Here is a 27503-nt window from a genome sequence, read left to right on the forward strand (position 1 = left end):
GGTATAAATCACAAATAAACTTGTAAAGGAGTCGCCATGACACTGCCACTGCTGGTGCCCGGGGCTTCAAGGGCGAGCATCTGATATTGAACCTGAATAAAAGTGACATGTTTGAAAAGGGGAGACTTCTTGGATGCTGAAGACATACTTCAGGGCAAAGGGTGACAGTGCTCGGTTTATTCCAGGACTGTAGTCTGTGTGGGTTGGCTGCAAGGCTTTCAAACAATGACTAAAGAAGCAGGCTTTTATTGAGCACTGGTGTAGGGGGACCAATTTGTGAGATAATTATTGATTAACAATACATTATGGAAAGGGAAGGTGATGTTGTAATTTCTCATCATGTACGTTTCAGATTTTGCAGCATTTCCACCTTTCAGACATTAATATTTATGTCTCTGTCGCTGCTTCTGGATGTGATGGATTGGATGGGCTAAAAAATGTATATATATTTCTGATTTATTTCCTTATAATATAAACCCTATCAATCAATCTTTTGGCAGGCCTATTTTTCATGTTTCACGTTAGGCCTTGCTTTGCAAGAGCTGGGTTAATCAGGGAAGTTGGCACTTATTCAGCAACATCTGTCCCTTTCAGCAACTACGGATTGACACCCTATTAAAACTGTAGCAGTTTACAGACAACAGCACAAAGAAACTTGCTTTAATACCCGGTTTGTTGTTGTTGTTAAATTGCTGCATTTAACCACTTCAGTTGAGAGCTTTCAAATGAAAGTATGGTTTCCTGTGGTTGACAGCTCCTAGGAAAAAGCAATACACATTAAAAACATCGCAAGTGAAACATTCATATTTAAATATTCATGAGAAGAACATTTCTTAAATATCATTATCATTTATAGTTGATTCAAAGAAAGAAATGCTTAAACTGCTGTGGACAAATATCTGCATTTTAACTTCTTTTGGCTTCGAAATCCCACTAAGTCTCCAAATCAAATCTGTTCTCTATTGTCACTTATATAATTGAACAATCCATTCTTTTTGCTCATTTATTCTGAGTCTCCTTGGTTGGAAATTGACAATACATATATTCTGTTTGATGGAGTCATGGTAGACTTTTGCTGGCCTCTTATTCTTTTACTTTCAGTGCTGTTCTAAATAGCAGTTTTCTGATGGTTGCCTGGAACAATAGAGATGAGTAAACCTCAGTTGAAGCACATGAACCTTTGACTCACAGGACCTTATTGGACCTATCTACTGCATGCTGCATATTCATATATGTTATGTATCAATGGGCCTACTATAGACTCATATATTAAGAAATTACTTGTATACAGTAGATCAGAAATACTTTACATAATGGAATGACTTTTCATTCATTTACTTAGCTCAAAATAAAAAAAAAAAAAAGAAAAGAAAAGAAAATCCAGACTCTCTTTCTCAGAAAAAAAATATTTTAGATTTTACATCATGTAGTTATGGTTCCACTGACTGAATGTGTTTACTTCAACACCTCATGACACGTGTATTTGGCACCAAGCCCTGTCCTGCTGATGTGTGTATGAGTCAGGTCCTCCAGCTCCAGGGGTGATGTTTTGTAGGTGACCCCGACCTCGAAATGCAGCATCTCCCACAGTTAACGACTATGAATTGAGACACAGCCACCAGTCCACCAGCTGAGAGGCAGCAGCAAACAAAGGCTGTGCAGCATTGACCTCTGCTGTTTATCCATAGTTACTGCCTGCTGCACTTTACACAATCAGATCCAAGAGTGAATTCATTTTTCTAATATTTTTCTTTTACATTCATTATTCTTCTCTTAGATTTTGTATTGTGCTTTTAAACTTACTCATCCATATAAAAAATTCTTATTTTGGATCAGGTTGTTAGAAGATGCAATGATATCTTTTGCAAACTGTTACGAGCAATTAAAACAAGCTTTTAAAAGTATGCCAATTCTAAAATTGTAATTGTTCATTTTCAGATGGTGATTTTGGGATGTACAAAGGCAGCTGTACACAATCAAAGTGAATGTGTTGCCTTTGCTTTCCTTTTTCCCGTCGCCGTCCTGTGCAGGCGGATTTTAGTCAATAAAGTTTTGACAGGAACAGAAAAAAGGCGTGTGAGAGAGAGGAGCTGCAGCTACAGCCTTAGCAGCAACAGTTCACTGCCAGTTGTGTTTACACAGAACAACACCACAACACATCTTATCACACGCTTCCCTGCCAGCACATTCACAAGGTGAGACACTCGCATGTTAATCCAACGTTACTGAGCTCAGGTAGCAAGTTGTGAAGCGTCAACTTCCCGAGCCGGCTAACTGTTGTTAGCAACATTAGCCGGTCAGTGGAAGCTAGCTTGTCATCGCTTAAAAAAAGAAAAACAAACCCAAGTTGACTTATTAGAGAAAGAACAGGTGACAAAAACTGAGCAGCAATGGGGACAATGGGGGTCCAAACAGGTTTTTACTGTGGACCCTCCTGTTCCTGCCGGCTCCTCTGCGGTCATGTTGTTTTTGATCAACTCCGTGTGTCAGAAACATGAATTAGCCACAGTGGATGGTCGGACAGCTGCCTCAGTCACTGAGACATTTGGTAAAAAAAATAAAATCTATATTCAGTTTTGATAAGAAAAAAGGGGGACGATGGTTTATCTAATCGAGCAACGACAGGCTTTGTCTTTATTAGTATCCATTTATCGGATCAGCATCTGTGAGGCAGAGCACTGAGATGTTCAGTTTTTTGATCATTACAAATGTTCATTATAAAAAAAAACACAATGGTATTTCCCTTTCGGTACCTTAAAGATCTTGAGGTATTCTTCAGAAGCATTATTCACGGTTTAGAGATAACTGGAAGTCCTCACACTACTCAAATTCACCAGGTTGTCATTTTGACGTTACTGTGATCACTTTGAAAAGTCTTCATTTTGATTTGATTCGGGTTAATCTCTTATTTGTCCTTGCGTTCTTGTTATGGCTTCCCCTTCCTCCTCCCCTGGCTGTGTCCTGGTAAAAGATAAAATGAACTAAAAAATATTGATATAGAATAGAAAATAGAAATGTACTCATTTTCATTGTGCATTTGTAGTTTGATGATATAAAACATGCATTCGTTAGTCTAACTGAAAGTTTTGATTTGCACTGCCAATGCTTTCGGATTTAGGGAGGGCTCAGTCCGGAGCTGCATCATCACTGTTGGCAGCTTTTTGTGCTGTTTACAGCTGCTAACAGCTGTATGCATGAAGGACAACGGTTTCAGTGCACTCAAGTATTCTTTGTATGCATGGCCACTATTTTTATTGTACTGTGAATACACAGCTGACTCAAAACGTGATTAGGATTAGTGTGTGGCATAGTCGTGTCTTCTTTTCTAGATGTGAGGAGAAAAGTTTAGGTGTCCCTGATGTGTGCCGACAAGCTTCCTAATAAGGTATTTGTAGAGACGGCCTTTTGGGTGCATCACGTGACGGAACTTCACTTCCAGATTTGGTGGCGTGAGGGCACTGTTTCACTGCAAGCTCCACAGACAAAGGTTTGCTTAGTCATTCATCTGGACCTTCTGCGTTTGTATCCACGAGGATGCTGTTACATTACCATTTGTCTAATTTTGTAAATCTCTTTTATCTCACATTGCTTTGGAATTGCTGCTCTTGAATGAAAAGTTGCCAGTAGATATTAGATTTGTTTCCAACATCTGCAATTTTAAATCTGGGCTAAAGAGAATTGTCATTTGCTGTGAGTAAATAATTGAATAAATAATAATTTATTATTGAAATTTTTAAATTTACTGTATTGGCATCTTTATTTAGCTTTCCACTAGTATTACTTATTTTTTTCCCTTTGCTATATATTTTTTTTATTTGTAAGCTGTATGCTTGTTATATATTTCCTTTCGTCGACCCTCCAGAAGCTTTGGGGGTTTGTTCCTGTTTGTGCCAATATGACTTTAAGCTTGGGATCCAGAAAGCACAGTGACATCTGCTGGTTTGCAGTAGTTATAGCAGTCATTTAATATTGGACCAAAGCTCAGGTCCAAACTCATGTTTGTGAAATAAAACATTTGAATTTATGAGTCTACAAAGACAGCAGATGATTGTACAATATGCTACAGTAAAATAATTCATCAATATCTTGTCCTACATATCAGATGTTTTGTTAACATTGGGATTGGAATTAATTTCATTTGAATTGTAATGTAAAATGATATGACTGCAGAATAATGCTAATTAAAAAAGTGATTTAAGAAAATGATTACCTCTACTTCTAGTGTACATTGCCATAGTTCTCCTATTAGTATTCCCTTTTCTTTTTTTTTTTTTAAACCAGTGTTATCAGTTTAATGTTTCAGTTTATTTTCTACACAAGCTCAGACGTTACATATTGGCACATCACAGGAGAGAAAGAGAATTTTGCACTTCAGTATAATCCACCTAAAACTATTTTCTCCCATGGAGATCAATAAGAGCCTGTTTTGCCTTATCTTCCATACACTAAAATGATTTGCTCTTTCATTTTATTTGGCAGGGCAGTGGCTTTTCTCACCCTCAGGAGCTTTCCACCCTGTTGCCTCTGAAGATGGAGGAGAGCCATATTCACTGTTGGTCCTGTGTTAACCAGAGATGCATGGTCAGACCTGAGCCAGGGATTTCTTGTGATCTTATCAACTGTCCGCTGGTATGTGGGGCTACATTTCACTCCTGCAAAGCTGACGAACACCAACTTCTGTGCCCACTGATGAGGGTACCTTGTCTAAATAGTGGCTATGGCTGCCCTGCCAGTTTGGTGCGCAATCAAATGCATGGGCACCTCGAGGTGTGCCCAGCTGGAGTGGTGTGCTGCACTATGGAGTGGAACAGATGGCCTGTTAGCTGCCTGGACTATACTTCCTATGAGAGCCTGAGTCGTGGAGTGGAGGAGGCGGAGCAGCTAGACATGGCACTCGCCCTTCAGGACCAGCGTACACTACTAGAGTCCCTGAAGGTCATTTCAATGGCACCTACTGCAGAAGGAGAGTCATTTGTCCCTCTTCCTGAAGAGCACAGTGCAACAGACTCAGCTGTGCTAACATCTGCTCCTGAGGCCTCCACCTTTACACAGCCAGCTGAACAGTCAATATCTGTACATCAGCCACAGCCACCTCCACCAGGTTCAGCAAAAGAGAGGATTGTCATTGGCATTAACGGCTTGAACGAGGAGCACTTCAGTAAACTCTATGAAGCCACTGCTGAGACTGCAAGAAGTTTAGTCGCTGCTTTAGACTTTGTTAGGGGTACTAGTTCTTTTGACACAGAATCTGTGAACAGAGGCACTGTTGGGCAGGAGAATAAACAAAGTAGCAATGGAGACCTTCAAAATGGACTGGAAGACAAAAGACCTCCAGCTGCTGAGGGGCTGAATACAAAAGAGACAGAGGACAAAAGAGTTTGTTCTAGCTGTTTGAGTGGAAATTGGGAAGCTTCACCTGTCGAGCTGAAAGATGCCCTTAATGCTGGTGTTTCTCGAGAACCAGTGACCCCTCGAATTATATCTCCTGTGCATGTGAGCCAGGGTGTGGCACAGAGGGCAGGTCATGTGGTCCTGGAAGACAGGGGGCTGGTTCTTTTAGAAAACCACGGGTCTGAGCGCAAGTTCCAAAATTACCAGTTTTTCAGGGGCCAGGGTCAAGGGTTATTACCGAATGGACTAATAGGTTTCATTCCAGACAGGTCACTATTTGGATTACGGCCCAAAATGGAGGACAAAGCAGTGGATACTTCAGATCTGGAGCAGGATGATGACCCCATGGGTCTAGGAGAGATTGATCTGATCACAGCAGCCTTGCTATTCTGTTTAGAGGAATCCAGAGAGTGTAGAAGGATTTCTGACACAGTCTATGTTGATGGCTACCGCGTTGACTTTGGTACACAGACTTTCACTTTCCCTGCAGCAATCCTAGTAACAAACACAAGAGTGGGTGACATGGCCTCTGCCTCTGCCTGTGATCATGCCACCCCCCAGCTCACCTATCCTAGCCCTTTCCGCACACTCCGCCTCGGCCTTGTCCTGGAAGCTCTTGAGGTTGAGGCAGTCCCACACAACCGCTACCTGCCTCCTAACCCCCGCTACCAGCAAATGTTCCCCTTTGTCTGTGGTCAGTCATTCCGTCGGGACCAGTTTTCTTCCCATTTTACGAATGTCCATGGGGACATTCATGCTGGTCTCAATGGATGGATGGAGCACCGCTGCCCCCTGGCATATTATGGTTGCACATTTTCCCAGCGGAGGTTTTATCCATCCACTCAGGGGGCCAAGGTGGTTCATGACAGGAACCTCAGATCCTTTGGGGTTCAGCCTTGTCCCCAAGCTAAACTTCCAAGTGACATCCAGTCAGACCAATTTAGTGGGCTGCCCATTGAGATACTGTGGCATATAGCTGGTTTCCTTGACAGTTTTAGCCTGTGCCAGCTGTCACTGGTTTCAAGGACTATGAGGGAGGTGTGTGCTAGTCTCCTCCAGACCAGGGGCATAGTGGAGCTCCAGTGGGAGCGAAGACGAGGCCTTAGTGCTCATGGCACTGTGTCATGGCAGGTGAAAAACAGAGTGAGTAGAAAACTAGAAATCTAAAAATACTGCATATCAGTTTTTGGATGAATTATGAAGGAAAAAAATGCATGTGCTTAGCGAAATCATGAACAACTAATACTACAGCATCCAATTTAAATTGCCCAATTATGACCATATTTTCATGGGGTCTGAAGTGTTATGAATTAATAATGTTATGAATGAAAAAGGAAAATTTATGGGAATATTTGTATTTGCTTTCTTTCCAAAGGTTCTGTTTGCTAAAGACACAGTTACGGATCATTAACTGTCAACTGATTCCTTGTCGAGAAAGAAAGCAAATAAGAGTTTTCCCAAACATGGACATTTTCTTTGGAATTTTATCAGGAATTGAAATGACTTTTGAATGCTGTAACAAAACCAGAGGACGTAATTATACATAAAGATTATGTGAAAATTGTAGGTAAAAGAAATGAAGTGAAACTTTTGAATGCATTGCCCTCATTCATTCTGATGTCCTCTTTATATTTACTGTCCCAGGTATGGAGGTTCAGCACTGCCTTCAGCCCTGTTATATCGTGGTGTTTCACTGACCTCCCCAGCATGTCGGACCATCTAAAGAAGTGCCACTTCAACGTAGTGGAGCACAAGACAGAACCAATACCCCTCCCTGCCATGTGTACTGCCCGAGATGGACACTCACTACGCCGTGTCCTGCGTCACGTTAACGCCTGACCAAACAAGCCTTTTGTCCGATAGCTGCATGAGAGCCACAGTGGTATTTTGTGGATGTTGCAATGTCTGTTTTGAAAACTAACTCTTCTAGCATTACACTTTAGATTATGAAGAAGCCTTAATAAAATAAAACTATACCTGTCACAAAGAAAGTCAATTTTAAGTGAGTGATCCCTGTGTATAAAAGAAAAGGAAAAAAAAAACACTAAGCATTTAGCTTTGCATGAGGTTTTGCAGAAAATAGAACCTTATTCTGGCAAAATACAGTATATTTTCTTCAAGACAGATTTGCACAATGGATTTATACTATTCCATATGATATCCTTTGAAAGTGAAAAGAGAGTTGAATGTATGTATTCACTGCCTTGCCTTTAAGTAGTAGCCATGTGAAAAAGTAGATTAATGGTTAAATTGAATATTTTCTGTGTGACAGATGTTATGCCAGCACTTTACACAAGATTCACTGATCCTAAACTAAAGTTTAATGTATAGTATTAATACGAGGACAGCCCAATAATGCCTGTGATTTGCTTCCATTTAATAAAATCTTTACATCCTTTCAAATGATTTGTCAAGCTTTCCCCTTTTATTCAATGAAGACTTGAATGTTGTTTCTCTCTAAGATTATATTACTTTTTGTAGCTATTTACTTGACTTAAAAATATAGATATTATATATGGATAAACATGCCTGGTAATTTCAATAGCGCTCCACATGCATATATTTAAAACTCAATCTACTATTGCAAAATATAATCTACAAAAAATGTCAGATCATCCAAACACCAAGACTAAATTGGGAAAAACTGTTACAGTGTGTAAACCTTGTGAAAGCCCAAAACGTTCATTACTTAAAACAAGAAATATTGAAATAAATTGCTAAATTCTAAAGTGAATGATTGTGCTGAGAAATGGAGAAAACTAATTTAAGTGGGACTGATGTGGCTATAAGTTAATGGAGTGAGGTTCTGTAGGAGAGGGTATAATTTACATGTCTGAATCTACCCTACAAAGATTTGACATAACTTAATCTGGCATATTGTGAACTGAGATCACAGTTCAGTGTCTGAATTATAATGCTGTGTTTTAATGGAAAACTGTTATAAAGATTTTCTTTGATAACCAAGATGATAACTATCTGTAATGTGCTTTAAAGTTTAGTATTTTTAATGTAGTTTAACACTCTGGTGTACTAATAATTAATACTGAAATAATGCAGCTACCAAAAGTTATAAAATACATTTTTGACAGCAATAACGCTATAACAATTCCAAAGATACATGTTACATTTTCAACCTCCTTATCTAGTTTGACTACAACTCCCGGTTCACTCCTGCTGCACAAACCTCCTCCAACCACTAAGGGGTAGTCAAGCATTAAGACAATTTTGGAGACCCTGCCAAATGTTTGGAGTGTGTCAACGGCCCAAAGGTTTTATGAGATACATTTTCAACAACACAGTCCCAATCCCAAACACACTTCACTTTGGGAGGGAAAAGGGGAATGGATGAAATATGCATGTATGCATGTAATGACCTGCATTCAAAAGAACAAGAAGAAGGCACCAAAAGCCCCTCTAGAAATAACAGGAAGAATCATCTTTGCAGAATCTGTTCACAGTTTTACAAGACGTGTCTCATCCATTCCGAACAAAACAAGGCGTGACCTAATGTAACCTTGGCGGAGTGGGACCTCTCCGTTTTCATCCTGTCTGTGCTGCAGTTTATTTTTATTCAGCAGGACCTCGGGCTGCAGCCATGTTGTTCAGGTTCGGCGTCGTTCTCACTCCGGACTCTTCGGACGTGGAAGTGTTTGTTTTGGGGTCTCGGCCGGAGATGGGCCAGTGGGACCCGAGCGGGGCGGTCCGGATGACACCCAGCCAGAAGCTTCCGTCACCGCAGGAGCCCTGCCTGTGGATCGGAGACGTGCAGCTGGCGGAGCCGTGGAAAGACACGCTGTGGTTCAAGTTCATCAAGAGAGTCGGCGGCTCTTTTATCTGGGAAGGTAGAATTCAACACCCAAACCCCCGCCATGTTTGTAGTCGTTACTGTGCACTGTCCCCTTCTGGCCACCGTACGGCGGTGAAGTAACACGGGTCTGCTGAAGCTCGGTGGTTTGATATCAACGAGCCCCCGGTGGAGAAATGGAAAATAATTCACGACCTTCATACATGAACTGTGAAATAACTCCCAATGAAAACACTATATTTATATGTTATCATGATATAAGATTGTATATTTACATTTCTGGATTTTCAAAATTAGGGCGGTCACAGGGGAATAGTGGCTATCCTCACAGCAAGAAGGTCCTGGGTTCAATTCCCAGGCCCGGGGCCTTCCTGTTTGCATGTTCTCCCTGCCTGCCTGGTTTCCCTCCACAATCCAAAGACAAGCAGGTTAAGTTAATTTGGGACTCTAAATGGCCTACAGGATTAGAATGAATGAATGTGACCTGTGGTTGTATGGTTGTATTCAAATAACATCTTGTATGCACTTTTATCTTTCTAACTATTGACAATCTGTAAAGTAACTACCTAAGCAATAAGCGCCTGCCTCACAGATGAATCTTACAGAGTAAAAGAATATATTATGTAACATGAAAGTTGGAGGCATTAATGAGTAGAAGAGACATTTTCTCCCTTCCTGACTGACACTTATGCGGTTCTTTCTCCCCATTTAGTTTATTTTGTCCCTCAAAGATAATCTGTATGTCTGCCTTTGTGAAAACTGTGAGCTAAAACATCAAAAAATCAGTATCTGGTTACTAACTTGCACAAAGGTCTTCTTCCTTGTCCCCAGGTAGTGGTCCAAGCCATGACAGGTGGTGCACATATGATGAGAAGAACATGGTGGATGGAGTGTACTGCCACCCGATTGGTCACTGGATAGAGGAAACAGGACACACAGATGAGATGAAACATACCACCAACTTTTACTTTGGTGTGGCTGGTCGGAAGGCAATGCATTATTCCAGGTAATTCAATAATACCATTCCTTGTATAATGTTGTATGGGTAGGTGTCCAAATTGATTGTCATACGTAGGCACCACAGGTAGGATTATACAGCATTTCATCCTACAACATGTAGACAAACTGATGAGATGAACCATAACAAGATGCCACCATTACATCTTATGGTCCGCCTCTGAGATGTGAAATCTGGTGTTTGTACCAAAAGTAACAATAATAAAAAATTAATAATGACGTCCCCTGGGGTCAGGATAAAATTATCTCCTTTTCTTGATAGTCCCTTTGTTTTTCCAAACATAAATGATCTTCTTTCATAAGGCTTTTACACTGATCTATTAAGTTCCCAGTGCAAGCTTATATTCTCATTTGTCTTGATATTAAAGCCGTCAGAAAAATGCCCCTGCTTTACTTCAGTGACAGACATCTGCAGATTTTCTTTTTTTCTTTTAATTAAAAGTTCCAGAAGACAAAGCAATGTCATTCTCTTTGCCTGTTCACTCCTTTGTTTTTTAACCTTGCTCTCAATGATTTACTTATAATCACTGTCTGTCATTTTGACAATGACTGTTCAAATAGACCACTAGCAGTTGTATTATTACCTCCTCAACCTTGTTGGTGATTTCAGAGCAAAGTGTGGCAATTCATTTTTTATTTTCAAGGCAACTGATAAAGCACTTGGCTCATTTAACTAATAGATTGATTGTTATTCTGACTTTGGATAAGTTCAGTCATATAAATAGTCAAGGCTGAGTATTTGAGGCTTTTGTTTTTTTTTTTCATAGATAATGCATTCTGTGCTCCGGCCCAAAATAAAGTTCAACTTTTAGCAGATAACTTGCGATCCTTGTCAGATAATTCACCATTCTTTGGCTCATTTATGAATTGTTTGACACAATCTTTAGTTTGTCAACAGTGTGGTGCTGAAAAAGACCAATTTCTGTTGAGCAGTTGCACAGATCATCATTTTGTTTCAGACTGAAACATTTCAACAACTAGAACATTGAATATTGTAAAATTTTGTACAGACATTCACGATGCCCAGAGGATGGTTCCAACTGATGTTGTTAACTCCGACTTTTCCCTGAGAATGAGCACGTAAAATACATTTTTGGGTTTTAGTGAAATGCATCAGCAACTATCAAGTGGATTGTTGAAAATATTGGTGAAGAGAACCTCAGAAGTTCAGTTTGTTAGTCAGTCATCCACTAACTTCAGGAAAAAGAAGAAATAAAAAACTGTCACCATATTTTACACACTTTTGGACTACCCTCTAAATGCACCTGCCTTTGAGACTGTAATCATAGCTCTGTGATTCTGCAGTCCAAACAGTGGTGAAGTGAGAGCAATATTGAAAAACAGGCATGGTGGGCTTAATGTAATGTGTTAAATCTTGCATGTTCATTTTTGAATGGAAACTGTATATTTATGTATATATTCAACTGATGTTAGCAGTAGCTTGAACTTAAAAGAAAAAGTGCTAACTTGGATAAGACTGAGCTGGCTTGGCTGGAGACATCAGGTTTTAATTTGTGTCTGAAGACCTTACAAGACTTATGTCAAGGACCTATGTTCAGTAGGAGGCACTATGACCTTGTGTCTTACCTATTAATAGCTTTTTAAATTACTTGCATCTGTGTAGCCCCAAGTATGAGTCACAGTCACCTCTGCAGTAAATCATTACATGTCTCAATGAGACTTTATCACACTATTAGCCAGTGCATTGTCTGTAATGCCACTGAGTTGAAAAGAGGCCTAAATGTCAGAGAGATATATCTGCACCTCACCCTTGTACAATGTGAGCTGGGATTGGCTCTACCCTCCCAACAACTCTGCAGAGGTAAACAGTATGGAAAAGGTATGGGTGAAGGAGTGTAATGGACTGGAATAGTCAAATTCCTATTAATACAAGTCTTCATAGCCTCCACTAAAAAGTTGGCTCCTCCACACAGACAGGAAAGTAAGAAACTATAAAAACTACACATCTGTAGTGTCTGCAGCAGTCCTCATACACATATATGGGGGAGTACAATTGAGGTTTACAAGCGTATGATTCTTCATGACAGTTAATCCACCTACAACATAGCCCTGTTGCAGGTATTTTCATGTAAAAAAAAACAAAACAAAACAAAAGAAATTAAGACCAGTGACTTTCACTGCAGTGCCACTTGGGGACATTGCAGATTAACAGTGTCCATTCTTCCTTGTATGTGTCACCTCCTGTGGTTGTTGACTTTATGCATATTAATGTCTGTTGAGAGAAAAGTGTTGAAGAAGAACATTAAAGGGATAAAACCATTGCTAAGTGTGAAAAGGAGGAAGAGAGGATAAAAGAAGTAGAGATAAAAGCCTTTGCCTCTTCACGACATAGTAAGCTTTCCTTTGAGCTGCCTGGAAGTAAAAACAAAAAAACAAAAACAAATCTTTTTCCTATCTTTTCTACATTACTTTTGAATGGTAGAACCACACCAATCCTATATAATCTGGTAATATTCACTTTTATATCATCTTGAAAATTCCTTAGTGTCTAGTCAGATTGCCTAGAACGCACAAAGAAATTAACATACTGTAAAATGAGAATTCAATAAATGGTTAATACATGCTCATTTATTGCCCCCAGGGTGCTATCACGTGTTTGGCTGGGCAGCTGCCCTCGACAGGTAGAACATGTGACGACCAAGATGAAGCATGAATTGGGCATCACTGCAGTGATGAACTTCCAAACAGAGTGGGATGTAGTGAATAACTCCTACGGGTGCAGACGCAATCCCGAGGAAGCAATGACCCCAGAGACCATGATGCATTTGTACAAAGACTGTGGCCTGGTGTATGTTTGGATACCCACACCTGACATGAGCACAGAGGGTAAGAAGAATTTTGTGGAATAATTTCAGCAATAATAATAGAGAGTGAGGGCGCAGACACGGTTAAAAGCTATGATTAAATCAATATCTTCCTTAAAGACACTTTGGCAGTGTAGATGCTTTAAGCTCTAAATTTACTTATTATGCCTTTAACCTTCACTGTGCAGTTTTTTCACTTTAAAACCCTTATGCATTAAATTATTTAAAATGTCACAATGCAAAGATGGATGCTTTTACTCTTAGAAGAAATGCACCTCAAAATGACCTGTTATTGATTAAATTATGGCCAATGATGCCTGTAAATCACTTTCAAAGGTTTCCCTCTGCCCAAATTTCAATAATCATGTTTCAAGAATTATATACCAATGAAGTGGTAGTCACAGGATAAATGCTTTTATGCGACAGTGAGCTGAAGCAAAAATCCTGAAAGAATTTTTGTATTTACTGTATTTAGTGTTCCTGCTACAACATTTGATACTCACAGGTCATTCTGATGTGTATCTTTGCTCTGGAGTCAGGAAACCTCCACAACTGTGATAAATGCACTTTTTAAGTATGCATGGGTGTGCCTCAAGGCAAATAACTGTCAACAATAATTTAAGGTGCTATAAATTTAAGTTTCTTCTTCAAGGATGAGACAACTTGGTAAATATCCAAGTTAATCCAAAGAGTTCATAGTATGTTCAAGGCTAAATATTGTGATATTCTATTTGTCTTAATGGCAGCAAATCCAACAGACCATAACCATAACCAAGAATGAATTTATGCAACTCACAATATTGTGTATGCATCCAAATTTGATATATAATTCTTCTGAACAATTGGCCTCCACTGTTGACAGAAACGATTAAAATCCCATTAATGGGCCACAATATTGCATTAGATTAGAGGTTTCTTAACCTTGAGTTAATCCCACATACACGTTCTTGGTTTTGTACATATTCACTGGAGCAGCAAATGTTTATTAAATCTTGGAGTTAGTGGGCTTATGCCTCAGTGCCACAGGCAGACAAGGGAAATCAGAAAGTATAAAATATAGATCGTCAGCCTTCTCCTTTAAGTTAATTGAGTGTCACTCCATCCCTGTACAGGTCGTATCAGGATGCTTCCTCAGGCTGTTTTCTTGCTTCATGGTCTCTTGGAGAACGGTCACACTGTCTATGTTCACTGCAACGCTGGAGTAGGCAGGTCAACGGCTGCTCTGTGCGGCCTGCTCATGTACATCCTTGGCTGGACGATGAGGAAGGTGCAATATTTTGTCACAGCCAGGAGACCAGTAGTGTATATAGATGAGGAGGCTTTAGTCCAGGCTCAGACTGACTTTGTTCGGAAGTTTGGACAACTGCGATCATCCATCTCTTTTTCAGAGATATGAGAGTTGACTGGTCTGAATTTTTGAAAGCAAAACGGATGCCTGATTCCTAATAACATGTATCATCAGTTCCAAAACTAACAGAGGCTGAAAATTATTTTTAGCATGAAAATGAACATCGACTTAAATCTTGTGTACACGTCTTACTTGGTTGGAGAGAGTTCTACCGCCTGCCAGCATAAATGTTGCAAGCAATTAATTCTGCTGTGATGTGTTTTTGCTTTTTTAAATTTAGGATTTACTCTCTCCAACAAATGTCTGCCAGGTTGTTTGGGAAGACATTTTCTTTTAGCTTTTTTGGTAATTATTAATCAAGAGTTGACATTTAGATAAGGCAACTTTCAGCTGATGGCTTTGAAGGATCGAAAGTAGGAGTGAGAGTAAAACAGGGATTTGGGGAAATACAAACTATTTTTCTTCACAATCTTAGTTTTGCATGATTATTTTATATTATTTAGGAGATTCCAGTTTTCTATTTCCAAAGGAAATAGTTTTTGAGGAGTCTTGATGCTGCATGAAAATGACAGTCTTTGTGAAAGCAGCAAATTCTCAAAATGCTAATGCCCGTGCATCTCTGTCAGACAGGTTTTCTCCTCCCAGACATTGAAGAATACAGCGCCGCTCAATCTCCAAGAGCTCAATAGCATTTCATCTTTATTTATTTATCTGACAAATGTTATTCCAACCAATCTCCTATGGTGACAAAACATCCATGCCACACCATTTTAATGCATAAATAATAGGACATTATTGAACCTGTCATTACTGTTAAGTGTTAGTTTTGAACTTCTGCCTTGACTCTTGAGAGTACATCACATTTTTAGCATACAGCGATTTTATTACCTGTTGCTAATTTAAGAGAGTTGGTGCATTAGGAAGGAGGGAAGAGTCTTCTGCTCAGGTACAAGTTTGATAACTTATCGCCCTTTTACTGAGTCCCTGCTGGGTGGATTGAGCCATGCATATGTGCTAGCAGAAGCAAATTTATCATGGATTTCTAAACATGCTAAAATTAAAAACTCGATTTCAAACTGTTGAAATGCTTATCTTTTTTACAAATTGGAGTGTGTACTGTGCCTGTCTATACCTTTACACATGCTGGGATTTGTGACATAATAAACGCAGATGTGATTGGAAAACATTTTGCATCTATTGCACTGGGTCGTTATCCGTGATTGATGTTGCAAATTATCTGTAGTCTACATGGTTTCAGGATCTGTTAATCATCGATGCCAGTTCCCCCACATCCTTGCATTCAAATCAGGGCAGGTAACATAAAGCATTTGTCATCTCTACACCATACAACTCCTATGAAGTGAAGATGTTACACAAACGTATGTTAAATCCTATTTAATCCAAAACATGCATCCAGAATATACTCTATACTTATGTTGTTCCTAAACTTTTGGCTAGTAATGTCCCCACAAGCAATCAACCTGTATTCATTCATTCCACTCCACCCTTAACAGACATAATCATTCCACTGATTTAAGGCATTACAGACCCATTTTTTAAATTCGCTTCTAAGTTTCTGTGTCATCCTTTAATGTCTCCATCAACGGAGAATGACCAATTCCTCTTTTTAAATTTTCTTCTGAAAGAAAATATTTGAAATAAAATTACCATTTAAGGGACAACCCTCATAAATGTAAATCGGGGGGGTTGGTGATGAAATAATATTTGTAGGACAGGTTAATAGCAAGAATTACTGTTACAATATCTGAAAATATCTAGTCTTGTGTCATCCATGTCCAAAGTTGACGACTTTTCTTTAACAAGAACAAATTAAGTGCAGTCCTCAGTATTCATGTCTTGCATATGAAGTAGCAGAATGACATACAGTAAGTCTAGAATACAGTCATTTACGGATAGCAATGGTAAAGATCAGTATAAACTTGTATTGGTACAAAGAATATACTTCTGAATTTAATAACACACATTGGCATATTGGAATGTTTTTCACATTGTATGAAGCAAGCAAAATATTCACAAGTCATGAAATTGACTTGCATATTGAACTGAGATTATATCGCTGAATGCTTTCAGCCTATAGAGGACTGAAGTAATAATATTAGGGATGTTAATTAGCCAGCACCAAGCAGGCAGGTGTCTTAGCTGAGATATTTCATTTACTTTAACAGGCACATATGCAACGGCATCTCTTATGCAATTTCTGTTTGTTGGATTTGAGTTGGTAATTCAAGATTATTCAAATTTGTGACAGTTCAAATCATCGATTTTGGGACGACACAGTACAGTGCTGCCAAAGACCATCTAAAGTGTCTGAAATGCCGAATCTTGCCAGCTGTGAAGACTGTATCCTGTTAGTATTATAAATAATGGCCATTAGTGTATCAGTGATGGCAAGTACCCCAGTCTGCCCTGGCATCCAAGCAGGAAGATGCTTTGCACTGCCAGCTCAGCCACTTATTTATTACATTGACCTGAGACATGCCACTGCTGCACAATCCCAAGGAAGCAAATGAGTTCATATCACTAGGGCTGGACGTCAAATATATTACAGCTGTTCATTTTTTCTTGATTGCTAAAAAAGGTTTACGATACACACTGTACATGTCATAAAATCAATACGGAAGATAACATGTGGAACATGTTTATTAGAGGTCAAACACTGCTAAATTTGAAAAGATAAATAACATTGAATTCAAATACAACTTTTTTTAATGGCTTATTTTGGTTTCAAACTGTAATTTATTTGTGAACTAATAACCTGGTATAACATTTAGGCCTGATCATGGCAACACCAACAATGCTTTTACTGAAATGTCAAACAAAAGTTCAAATATTAATGCTACATTACTGTACATGTAAGATACTTCCTGAATGTGTCCTGACACTATGAAATTTATTCTATGTTCCACTGTATGCCATGCACTGACATAATGGCGTACAGTAATACACATATGCTCAAAACAGACATCCTCAACATTATAAAGCTGCCCCTGAAGGCCTTCATAAACTTCTTATTACATGTACTGTGTAGCTGCAGACACAAAAGGTGAAAGTATACAGCTAGTAAAAAGCCACTCAGTCCACATCACGCAAAGGCTCATTAAATGACCCTCAGTTTTATTTTACATATCTGTGAGATGGATGACTAGAACAATTTCAAGTCAGTAAGGCCCAATACCCACAAGAAGGAATAATTAGTTTATCTTCTGTAAGAGGTTATCTAAACACAGTCAGTCGATTTGCATTTTGGAGAGTGAATGTGTTTTATCCAGCACAATTTAAGTCTTCTGAGAGACATGATACTATGAGCATAAATTCTGCCCTTTGAAACACTCACTATTCATCTTCAATACAGTTCTCATAGCTTGGGCAGTCTGCACTAGGCATTCATTCAAGATAAAGTACTAGAGCTCTCTCACCTCCACAGCCAACCCCATATGTCACACATAAAAAAAATGACTGGTATGCATCACATCTGTCCTGGCACGTTTGGCATATATTTAACAGATTCCAAGTTCAGTCATATAATTCGCTCGGTCTTGCTAGGTGCTTAAGAAAAATCCAGCAAGACATTGCTTTTGACACTTCCGGGCAGAACTGCGGTCACCCTGTCAGATATTGACTATAAAGTACTGACTACAGCTCCAGATTTACCAACTTGTTCTACCATGTATGTTTCAGTAGCTTGCACCAGCATCCCAACTTTTCAGAGGAAGGTTTATCAATCCAGTTCAAAAGCATTTGACTATGTGGCACTATGTTCCACTATGATGGAACAACAGTACCAAAAAAAAAAAATCAATAAATCTAAGAAGCTGTATTGTAACATTGCTGAATAATAAATAAAGCTGAGATTGGAAGCTGAAGACTCTTTGACAGGACATCATTTTGTCATGTGTGCTCTATGCCAAAATATGTGCATATACATTTATCCAGACAAACAACCACACAAGACTTGATCGATATGAAATTTGTACCAACAGGGTCCAAATATACTAATAAAGGAGAAGCTTTATACATAAAAAATGCAAACACAGAGGGATTTAAATGGACTGAAGGGGTCTGGGGTCTCTAAAACAAGTGAGAGACCCTAGAGCACAAATATGCATGAAAAAAGCTCTCCTGGCATACCATCACACAAAGCCGCAGATAAATCTCCCATTATCCAAAAACACAGACAAACGAGATATTGTGAAAAAAAGTAGCTGTGCATGCAATTCAAAAAGAGCAGAGAAGCGGTAAACTTAAAATAAGATACACAGGCTAGGCATTCCTCACTTCTCAACACAGAGCGGACAGCTAGTAGGCTGGTTTTTCTTTGGAAAGAGCAACATGTCGAAATGCGGTGGGGCTTCACCTGCAGTGTAGAATACCTGATTACATGGTACTGCTTTGCCTAGACATTTTTGCAGCTTAACTCTAAGTATTAATTGGTAAACATTTAGATTGTTAGTTGTTTGTTAATGGTTATTTAACAAAAATTTATAAAAATGTAGACAAAACATTCACCATCTGCAGAGCTGGTATATTGGCCAATTGAAAAGCATTATTTCATGAGGAACTACAGGCTATTGGCTATTGTACTGATAGTCAATAATATCTGGCCTTTGTCTCTGGGGACCACAACTGGGCTGATATATGCAGACTCAACATTTCTCATGCAGACTGTGTAAATACAATTGTTTAGTGTTGCAACACAAGAATGCACCCAATTAATTTTCTAATCAGCAGGTGGGCTTTCACCTTTATTCTGGGAGCTCTTTCCTTTTATCAAGAACCTTCCAAAGGGTTCAGTGCAGAGTGCAATGATACCCTTTCCATTATGCATTTTACATTAGCAATTCAGAGTACAACACATAAGCATATGTGTGAGTGTTAAAAAGTCACCAGCACTCAACTATGCGGTCATATTTTATGTTTTTTTGTTCCGGATTTGAAACAACGGCTCTTAGATTTTGAAAGCATATCCTGTGTTTGTCAGACTGGGAATAATGACCTCCTCATAAAGGTGAGCTGTCTTCTTGTTAAGTAGCTTCTTTAATTATAAAGTGTTCAATCATCTCCGATGGGCAGTCTCCTCATGATTTCTCTTCACCATAATAGATGTCAAAAACAGTTCCCTATGGACAGGTTGAGCTATAGTAAATAATATTTCAGATTCAGTGATCGGAAGGTAATTTCTCTACATTTAAATCATTTGGCTGATTAATGTGTGTGAGTTTTGAGAAGACTCATCTTCGTTTTTGCTCTCATTACACGCATGTCTAAAGTTATTTAAATTAATGACACCATACTGTCATTTCATGTTGCTTGGATTCCAAAGAGACTTTTAATTTGAAGACAAAACTCCATGTATTATTGATGGATTGCGGGTGACTGTAATGATTGCCTTAATTTATGACAATCAGGCACTGCACTCTATTTAAGCAAATTACAATTCATCAGAGAGAAAATAAGTGTGGGTAAGAGAAAAATGAGAAATGGTTGAACTAAGTCATTTGCTTTGATACATCCCAACCACAGTCAGTCAATGTGCAACAGCACTGACTATCTTCCTGTAGTCCATTTCTTGCTGTCAATAATTTTGTTGTTCACTCCATCTTCCACATTCCCACTGCCATTGATCAGTGTCAGCAAGACCAATTCTGATTTAACATGGGAGGGAACAGCATAGTGATATTTAACCCATAGTGAATACCAAGAGTACTTTTGTGTTGCTGGGAAAAGCGTAAGTCTGAAAAGCAAATGGCTTTATGTGTACTGTCATGAAGTCCTACTAAAATGTATCAAACTCTGCAGGTCTATATTGATACGAAGCCATTTATCATGCTCAGCACAAACTGATGACAATTAAATAAGCCCTGGGTTCAGCGGCCTTGGACTTGTCTAATGGAAATATATCCCAATCAATAAATTCCATCTGTTACCTAAAGTTCTGCTCTGGGGTTATGCACATACTTCTGACCAAATTAAATTTCACTTTCCTTCTTTATATCATTAAATTTGAGCAATAACATCCTAGAGTCAAAGATGGGAGGAAACATTCAATGAGCCCATGAAAGTGATTTGCTTTACTGATCGCTAGCTGGAAACTAAAGTCACTACCTATCTGAATATAATGTGACTCATTCAACCTCTTTTTGTGAAAGCCATAAATTGTTAGCATTTTTACATGAACAAATGGGCCGTTATTGAAGTTCTATGATCCAAAATTATACTAAATTATATTATTAAGGCATATGATTCATATGATTCTACAGGGAAACAGCTGCCACATAATAGGTATCAGTGATGTCTTCTGAATTTCGGAACATAAACATCATGTCTGATAATGGAACTCCCTCCATAAACATATCATGCCGAACGAAAATAGATGGCTAAGATCAATTCATGCACAGGACACCCATATGCCACATATTCTCATTGTTTTGATATGATGTGAATAAGTTGGCGGGTGCAAAATAACAGCGCATACTGATAATTAGTACAATAATAACACACTTTCAATCACAACTTTATAAATTTCATCTTTGCAATATATCACGGTGCACATTTTATGTGACATTATATTGGAGCTTTCAAAGATTGCTGTTATAACAAAACAATGTTCCAGTGAGTCATTTCCCAGTTACCAATCCTACAGGGGGCTGTGATTCCACTACATTTTACATGAACAAATGGGCCGTTATTGAAGTTCTATGATCCAAAATTATACTAAATTATATTATTAAGGCAACCATTACCAATTATAAAACAGTGATTTTAATGTAACTGCAAACTTTTTCTGCGTTCTAACTAAAAGGCTTTTGATCAGAATATTAATCAAATTTAAGATGCAAAAACTATTTTTGCCACAAAGATTTATGATGCATCATCTTTGTGTGTAGAACAGATTGTGTCTTTCCATGCTACACTGCAGAGTTACAGCACAGTAAATTTGAGCCTCAGATTGCCAAAATAGTATAATTAAAACGATGATTGTGGGAAGATTCAAAACAGCTCCTCTTTGATTCTGAAGGTGAACAGGCACATTTGACAATGAGACAATACCATCTCCCAAATGTCTGTGCACCCCAAATCATGTCTAATGCTTTTCTTTTTCCTTTCAGTTCATTTTAGAAAATGTTTCCTCATCCACTAATCCATCATATGGTCTTGCGGTAAACAACAGCAGTGACATATCACAAAGAAATTAGATCTCTCGTGTCTGCATCTGAAATATACGTCGCTTGTGTGTGTCTGCATTATCTGTTTGTATTTACATTGGTCATCCAATTCAAACTAAACAAGACTGGACAGGTATACATTACTTTGTTAAAGGCATTTTTATATGTAACGATGTAATTATCCCAGCTAGCCTTGAAAGAAAGACACCAGTGATTGTGTGGCCATGCATGATAAGGGGACCAGCGCCTGTAGTTTCTTTTCCCTGCATCAGTGCCGCCAGATGCCAAGGCTGACAGTTTAGTTAACAGAGTTATGAAATCCACAAGCAGTAAATGATCCAATGGAAGAAATGTCCATCATTTTCATATGATTCTACAGGGAAACAGCTGCCACATAATAGGTATCAGTGATGTCTTCTGAATTTTGGAACATAAACATCATGTCTGATAATGGAACTCCCTCCATAAACATATCATGCCGAACGAAAATAGATGGCTAAGATCAATTCATGCACAGGACACCCATATGCCACATATTCTCATTGTTTTGATATGATGTGAATAAGTTGGCGGGTGCAAAATAACAGCGCATACTGATAATTAGTACAATAATAACACACTTTCAATCACAACTTTATAAATTTCATCTTTGCAATATATCACGGTGCACATTTTATGTGACATTATATTGGAGACTTTAAAACAAAGAGCTTTCAAAGATTGCGGTTATTACAAAACAATGTTCCAGTGAGTCATTTCCCAGTTACCAGTCCTACAGGGGGCTGTGATTCCACTACATGATCCCTGATCCCATCTGATGAACAAGTGTGCTTGAATCGTCCACGGTTACCAGGACCAAGCGGGCCAATGGGGAGAATGGTGATGTGAGGTGTGTTGACAGGAGACAGAGCATGACTCTAACCTGCTTCGTCACATTCTTCAACCTGACACTATTTGACATGGACTCCCTGCCAGAACAGATAACAGTCACTGCAGAGCGGCGAACAATCCAGCACAGATGGACCAGAGTCTGACGCACACAGTTACTGGCTTCCTTACACCAATATCGATATTGGTTTTGGTTTTTATTCAAATAAGTGTCTCTGCTTCTGCTCCTGCTCTCAATATTAAAAGAGGGTCTCTGAACTGCATCTGAAAATATGCATTTCAAATGTAGTATTACTTAGTAACATCTTGTGCAAATGTATTGCACATAGTTGGATTATTCAGCATGCTAAAAACTGATGATGCTCATCTTATCATTTGCATGGTATTTGGGCACTATCCAAATAATGAGTCACTCTACATAAATAGGAAGCAAATTTAGATTACCCACAAGCTAATAGACATCTTTGCACCTAATTTGATTTTCTCTGTTTTCACCTGAAACCACATTGGCTGATCACCAATTGGGGAACAATTGGTATAAGGTGATTTCCCTGTAACATCTGTCATAGGAGCCCAAATTTACACTTTAGAGCTTTTGCTGTCCCAAATCAATCTTTCTCTTAGTTATCATTAGCAAAGAATGGGGGGAACAGAGGGAAAGCTTTGGTGCTGTCAATACAATTAAAAGTTCATTTGGTATATTTACTGTTTTTTTTTTTGGATGAACATCATTAATAGGACAGTCCTCTGTGAGGATATAGGGATGAGTAGACATATGGCTGCCAGTTCTCTGGAGCACCACACTCATAAATCACCAGTGACGACTGATAGCACATGCAAGGCAATCAGAGAAGACTGGTTCGCCTCTGTCAACTTCAGCTCTGTGAAGTGATGGTAGAATTTTAATTTACAAGAAACTGAAACAACATCAGCTACATGCTGCCATGTTTAAATATGAATGAAACAGGTGGAATTACACATTCCAACAACACAATAAAATCAGATTTTTTGCTCATTTAAATTTACAATATTGGCTGCAATTTAGCTTTAGCTTCCACGTCACTCAGTGCATTTTGCACACTAGTTTTGACTCTCCACCTTGCCTTCATTACTTCATCAGTACATCTGGGCTCCAAAGCCAGACAGATGGAGAGTAGATGAGGCTTGTCTTTAGTCTGGGGATTTAGCCAGCTGTTCAGAATTGACTTCAGAAATATATTGGTAACATTGAGTCCCAAAAGATCTTCGTAAGGGTGGCTTTGGTGTCTGGTTGTTGGGTTTGAATATGACTGCAGAGCCTGGAGGCAAATTAGTCTTGCAAAGCAGACTAATATCATACCTCAAGCTGTCATATACTGTTAAGACAGAGGAGGAGTGTTGGTGAAGTTCAACATATAGTTAATGAGGTACTTGAAGAGTTTACCTTCACCGTCAAATCACTTACACTATGAGTGCTCAATAATGACTTTAGAAATTAAGCAGCAATGCTAAATAATCTGTGCTATTAGGCTTCCCCTATCTGTTTCTATCTTAGGACAAAAAGTTCAATTCCATTCAATGTCAACCTTTCAAACTGAGTATACAAGTGATCTTGTTTCTCATTCGTTCTCTCTCATGCTCTATCTCAATCAAACACACACACACACACACAGAATTCCTGGAAACTGTGGGGGGGCTGTGAAACTGTCAAGTCGATGGGAGGGCAGAACAGGATTATGGGTAATTTCATGTCACATTTCCAGGAGACTGATGTCTTTTTTGACAGATAATAGCCTACAGCATGCAGAGACAGAAAAGGCGAAGTCGCTCTTCAAAAACTCTATCCCACATTTCAAGAAATGTTTCAAGGCATTTATTTTACTGAGTAGTATTTGCATTTTTTCCACATTCATTAATTTGCATAAGTAAAAGAATATTGCTTGTGTTTCTGAGTACTGACATTATTGGCTCCCTGGTCTCATTGCCTCCACTAATAAAACACTTTGATTACCAAGTGAGCAGCATCAATAACAGACAACGCACTCATTCTTGGACTTGTTTCTACCTCATTAAAGGGCAGAATAAAGTCTACCTCTATTAGCTTCTGTGATTAAGTGAAACCTTTGCCGTCAACGTGATTCAACTTTATATATAAAAGATATAAGAAAAGTTATGCATTTTGATAAAAAACATCCAGCTGCCATGCTTTTAACTGTCACATGAGCTGCTAGAAATGGACAGAAGCTAAATATTAGGCATTGCTTTTGAATCCACTTTTTCATTCTCAGCAACTGTCAGCTTCTGTCTCCGTGGTATACTTTCCCCATCCGAAACAGGCACTAAAGTAAATTCTCCTCATATTCAATTTGCACCCCTGACTGACTTCTTGGACTTCTAATGCAACAGTTTCCAACACAAATCCAAATCCCGCATTGGTGATTGACCAAATAAAACCTGTCATTACAAGACAGGAGCTAGTTTGGGAGACAATATCTGATAGGAATAACATAAGAAACAGCCGGCATTCATAAACCTGCTTTTCGCAGATTGGATAGACAGCAAATGTGGTGCCAGAAGCAGCAGTGGTGATATTGTGCAAAGCCAGCAGTACATAGACAGAAAGTTTGGGGCTAATTAAAAATAATGAGCTCTGTTTTCTGTCTCTCTAAAAGACATCTCAACAAATAAACCTGATCACAATTTAACACATCGTTACTCATTTTTGCTTATCACTGATATCCTGTCTCCAAAAAAACCACATATACCTGCAGCTCCTGTCCTGAAACCTGGAGGTGAACACTTGTTACATTCTGTTGAAAATAAGGAATTTGGTCTATATTTGTCCATATTAGTTTATTTGACCAAATCTAACACCATGTGCATAAAAGTAACAACAAGCCGTAAATTCAAATGCCTTATTGATGCCAAATATGTTGTTATATTTCTGAGCACTAAACAAATAACGAAACATTTAAAAAATTTTGTAACTAGTTACGACTAGTATGAAGCAAGGGCTTGAGATCTTTACCCATGTTCCTGTCTCAAACAAAATGAAAGAATGTACTTCAGCCAATACAAGAACAGCTTTTTCTTAAACCTCTCCCTTTTTTTTTTTTTGTTTCCACCATCTCCCCATGCACCCCATTCCCTCATGCTATTCTTGATTTCTCTGTATATCGGGTCTTTTTGCAAATTGCTCCGCCAAAACGTTTGCTATTTCAGAAGTGTTGTGATCCAATCTGGGCCCTCTGCTGCCTTACAATGAACCTCATTCCTTACTCTACCACCCTCACTTGGGCTTTCATCCTCTGCTATTACCCATGCCAAATTCTTCTCCTGCTCTTCCAGATTTTAAGTCTCATCATTCCTGTCCCACTCTAAATACTTGCACCCTCTTTTCCCCTCACACGTCTCACTTTCCAATCAACCTTTTCGGTTTTCCTCTTATCTTTAGTGGTACTTACTTCCACATTGCACAGCAGATGACATCCTTTAAAGGCTGTACTTTCTAAATAAACTGAAAATTTATAATGTCTATTAGTAAGAAGGCAGTAAAACTCAGGGAAGGAAAACCAAGAGCATTGGATGCTCTATGGCTGCCAGGGCTGCCAACACTGTCTCATTGTTTTGTCTGTTGTAAATTTTGCTTGGCATCTTCATGGGTAGAAAATTGGAGGATGTTTGTGTCTTTGCTTCAGTGGTCACAGTAAATGGTTTACCCTCATGGACGCAGTCAAACATGGACTACCCCACAACCCATTCTTTGCCCTCCAGCACCAACAACACCATCCAACACACACAATTATTCACACATAATACTCAAGCATTGTTTTCCCCTTTTTGGCTTGAAGGACGTCACAGCATTCACAATATCTACTTTGCCAAGAAAATCAGAAACATGTTTTTTTTTTTTTTTCTATTGCTTTCAGGTGTGGGGAACATGATTTTATTCAATTGGCCTGAAAACATTGAACAGATAATGGCTTGGGTAATGGGTTTAAAACAATGGCTTCTACCTAAATGCAAATCCCCATATGATAGATTGACAAAAGGTAAGTTGCAGGGGTAAAATAAATTTACATTCTTAGGTCTAAAAAGAAAAAATCCCACTGTGGGTTGAAATGCAATGAACCCAGAAAAAAAAAAAAATCATTAAATAGCACTAAGTCAAAACCAAATTTAGATTTTTTTTTTTTCACTTCTTAGAGCAAATGCCAGGCTTATGTTATTGGAACCACTGGCATCATTCTGAAAGTCCTTGACAGCTAGAAACAAATAGACAGGATTTATTTCACACCTGTTTTCCCGGGGGACATGTCACACACCAAAGTTTGGTATACTGTATTTCCAACTTTCGAGGCATAAAACAAATCTTACTCCCAAAGCTCTTGTCTTTCAACTGATTTTCCCACCACACACATTTTCATTTGCACACAACAGGATAAAACATGCTCAGCCTTATTTTGTTGATGCATTCTGGTTTGAAATTCATCAGTGCTGATGATATCCAACTGGGTATTAAGCATCTATCACAGCGAGAACACCAGGGTGTCATAACGGGTAGGTCAAATGTAAAATCCCAGTACAGACTCATGCAAACATGTTGGGCTATCGGAAATCTTGGTCCCATCAGTAACTCTCAAGATCAGCCATCTCCTCAGCCCGCTGTGAAAAGTGGCTTTACTACTCCAGTACTCATATAGCCTAGATTTGTCCACTTCTTGAGGTGCTAGGTGCCTCAGTTGCAGAAAGTATTACCCCCAGCCCCACCAGCATCGGGAAGGATTGTTTGAGGGCCAGTCCTACTATGAAGGGTTCTGTTTTATCAGGAAGGTGCACTTACAAATTTAATGTTGGGTAGCTGAATCTTTCATCCTCAAGTCTTTCCTTTCCTCACCCTGCTTCTCTTTCCTAAACCAGGCATTGTGTTTTGTACAGACTTTCTCTGGTGTTCAAAACGAAAAGCCTTCTGCAGAGTCATGGAATTGTAGCTTCATGACATTAATTAATTTTAAGCGTTGGCTCTGGCTGCAGAAGGCATACAACTGAGAAATACTGAATTGGGA

The 27503-nt window shown here is 38.8% G+C and overlaps 2 protein-coding genes across 2 annotated transcripts; both read left to right on the forward strand.

Moving 5' to 3' along the window:
* The first annotated feature begins 2065 nt into the window (after positions 1-2065).
* On the forward strand, positions 2066-7457 carry LOC115037760 (F-box only protein 30-like). The gene is made up of 3 exons (XM_029496480.1): positions 2066-2195; positions 4480-6534; positions 7036-7457. The coding sequence occupies exons 2-3, from the start codon at positions 4531-4533 to the stop codon at positions 7228-7230; spliced, it is 2199 nt and encodes a 732-aa protein (XP_029352340.1). The 5' UTR covers positions 2066-2195; positions 4480-4530; the 3' UTR covers positions 7231-7457.
* A 1465-nt stretch (positions 7458-8922) lies between these two features.
* epm2a (EPM2A glucan phosphatase, laforin) lies at positions 8923-15558 on the forward strand. The gene is made up of 4 exons (XM_029496598.1): positions 8923-9233; positions 10028-10202; positions 12816-13060; positions 14151-15558. Exons 1-4 carry the CDS (start codon positions 8987-8989, stop codon positions 14432-14434), a joined length of 951 nt encoding a protein of 316 aa, XP_029352458.1. The 5' UTR covers positions 8923-8986; the 3' UTR covers positions 14435-15558.
* Positions 15559-27503: the final 11945 nt, after the last annotated feature.

Source organism: Echeneis naucrates, chromosome 24 (assembly GCF_900963305.1).
Source record: "Echeneis naucrates chromosome 24, fEcheNa1.1, whole genome shotgun sequence".
In the NCBI taxonomy this organism is placed as follows: domain Eukaryota; kingdom Metazoa; phylum Chordata; class Actinopteri; order Carangiformes; family Echeneidae; genus Echeneis; species Echeneis naucrates.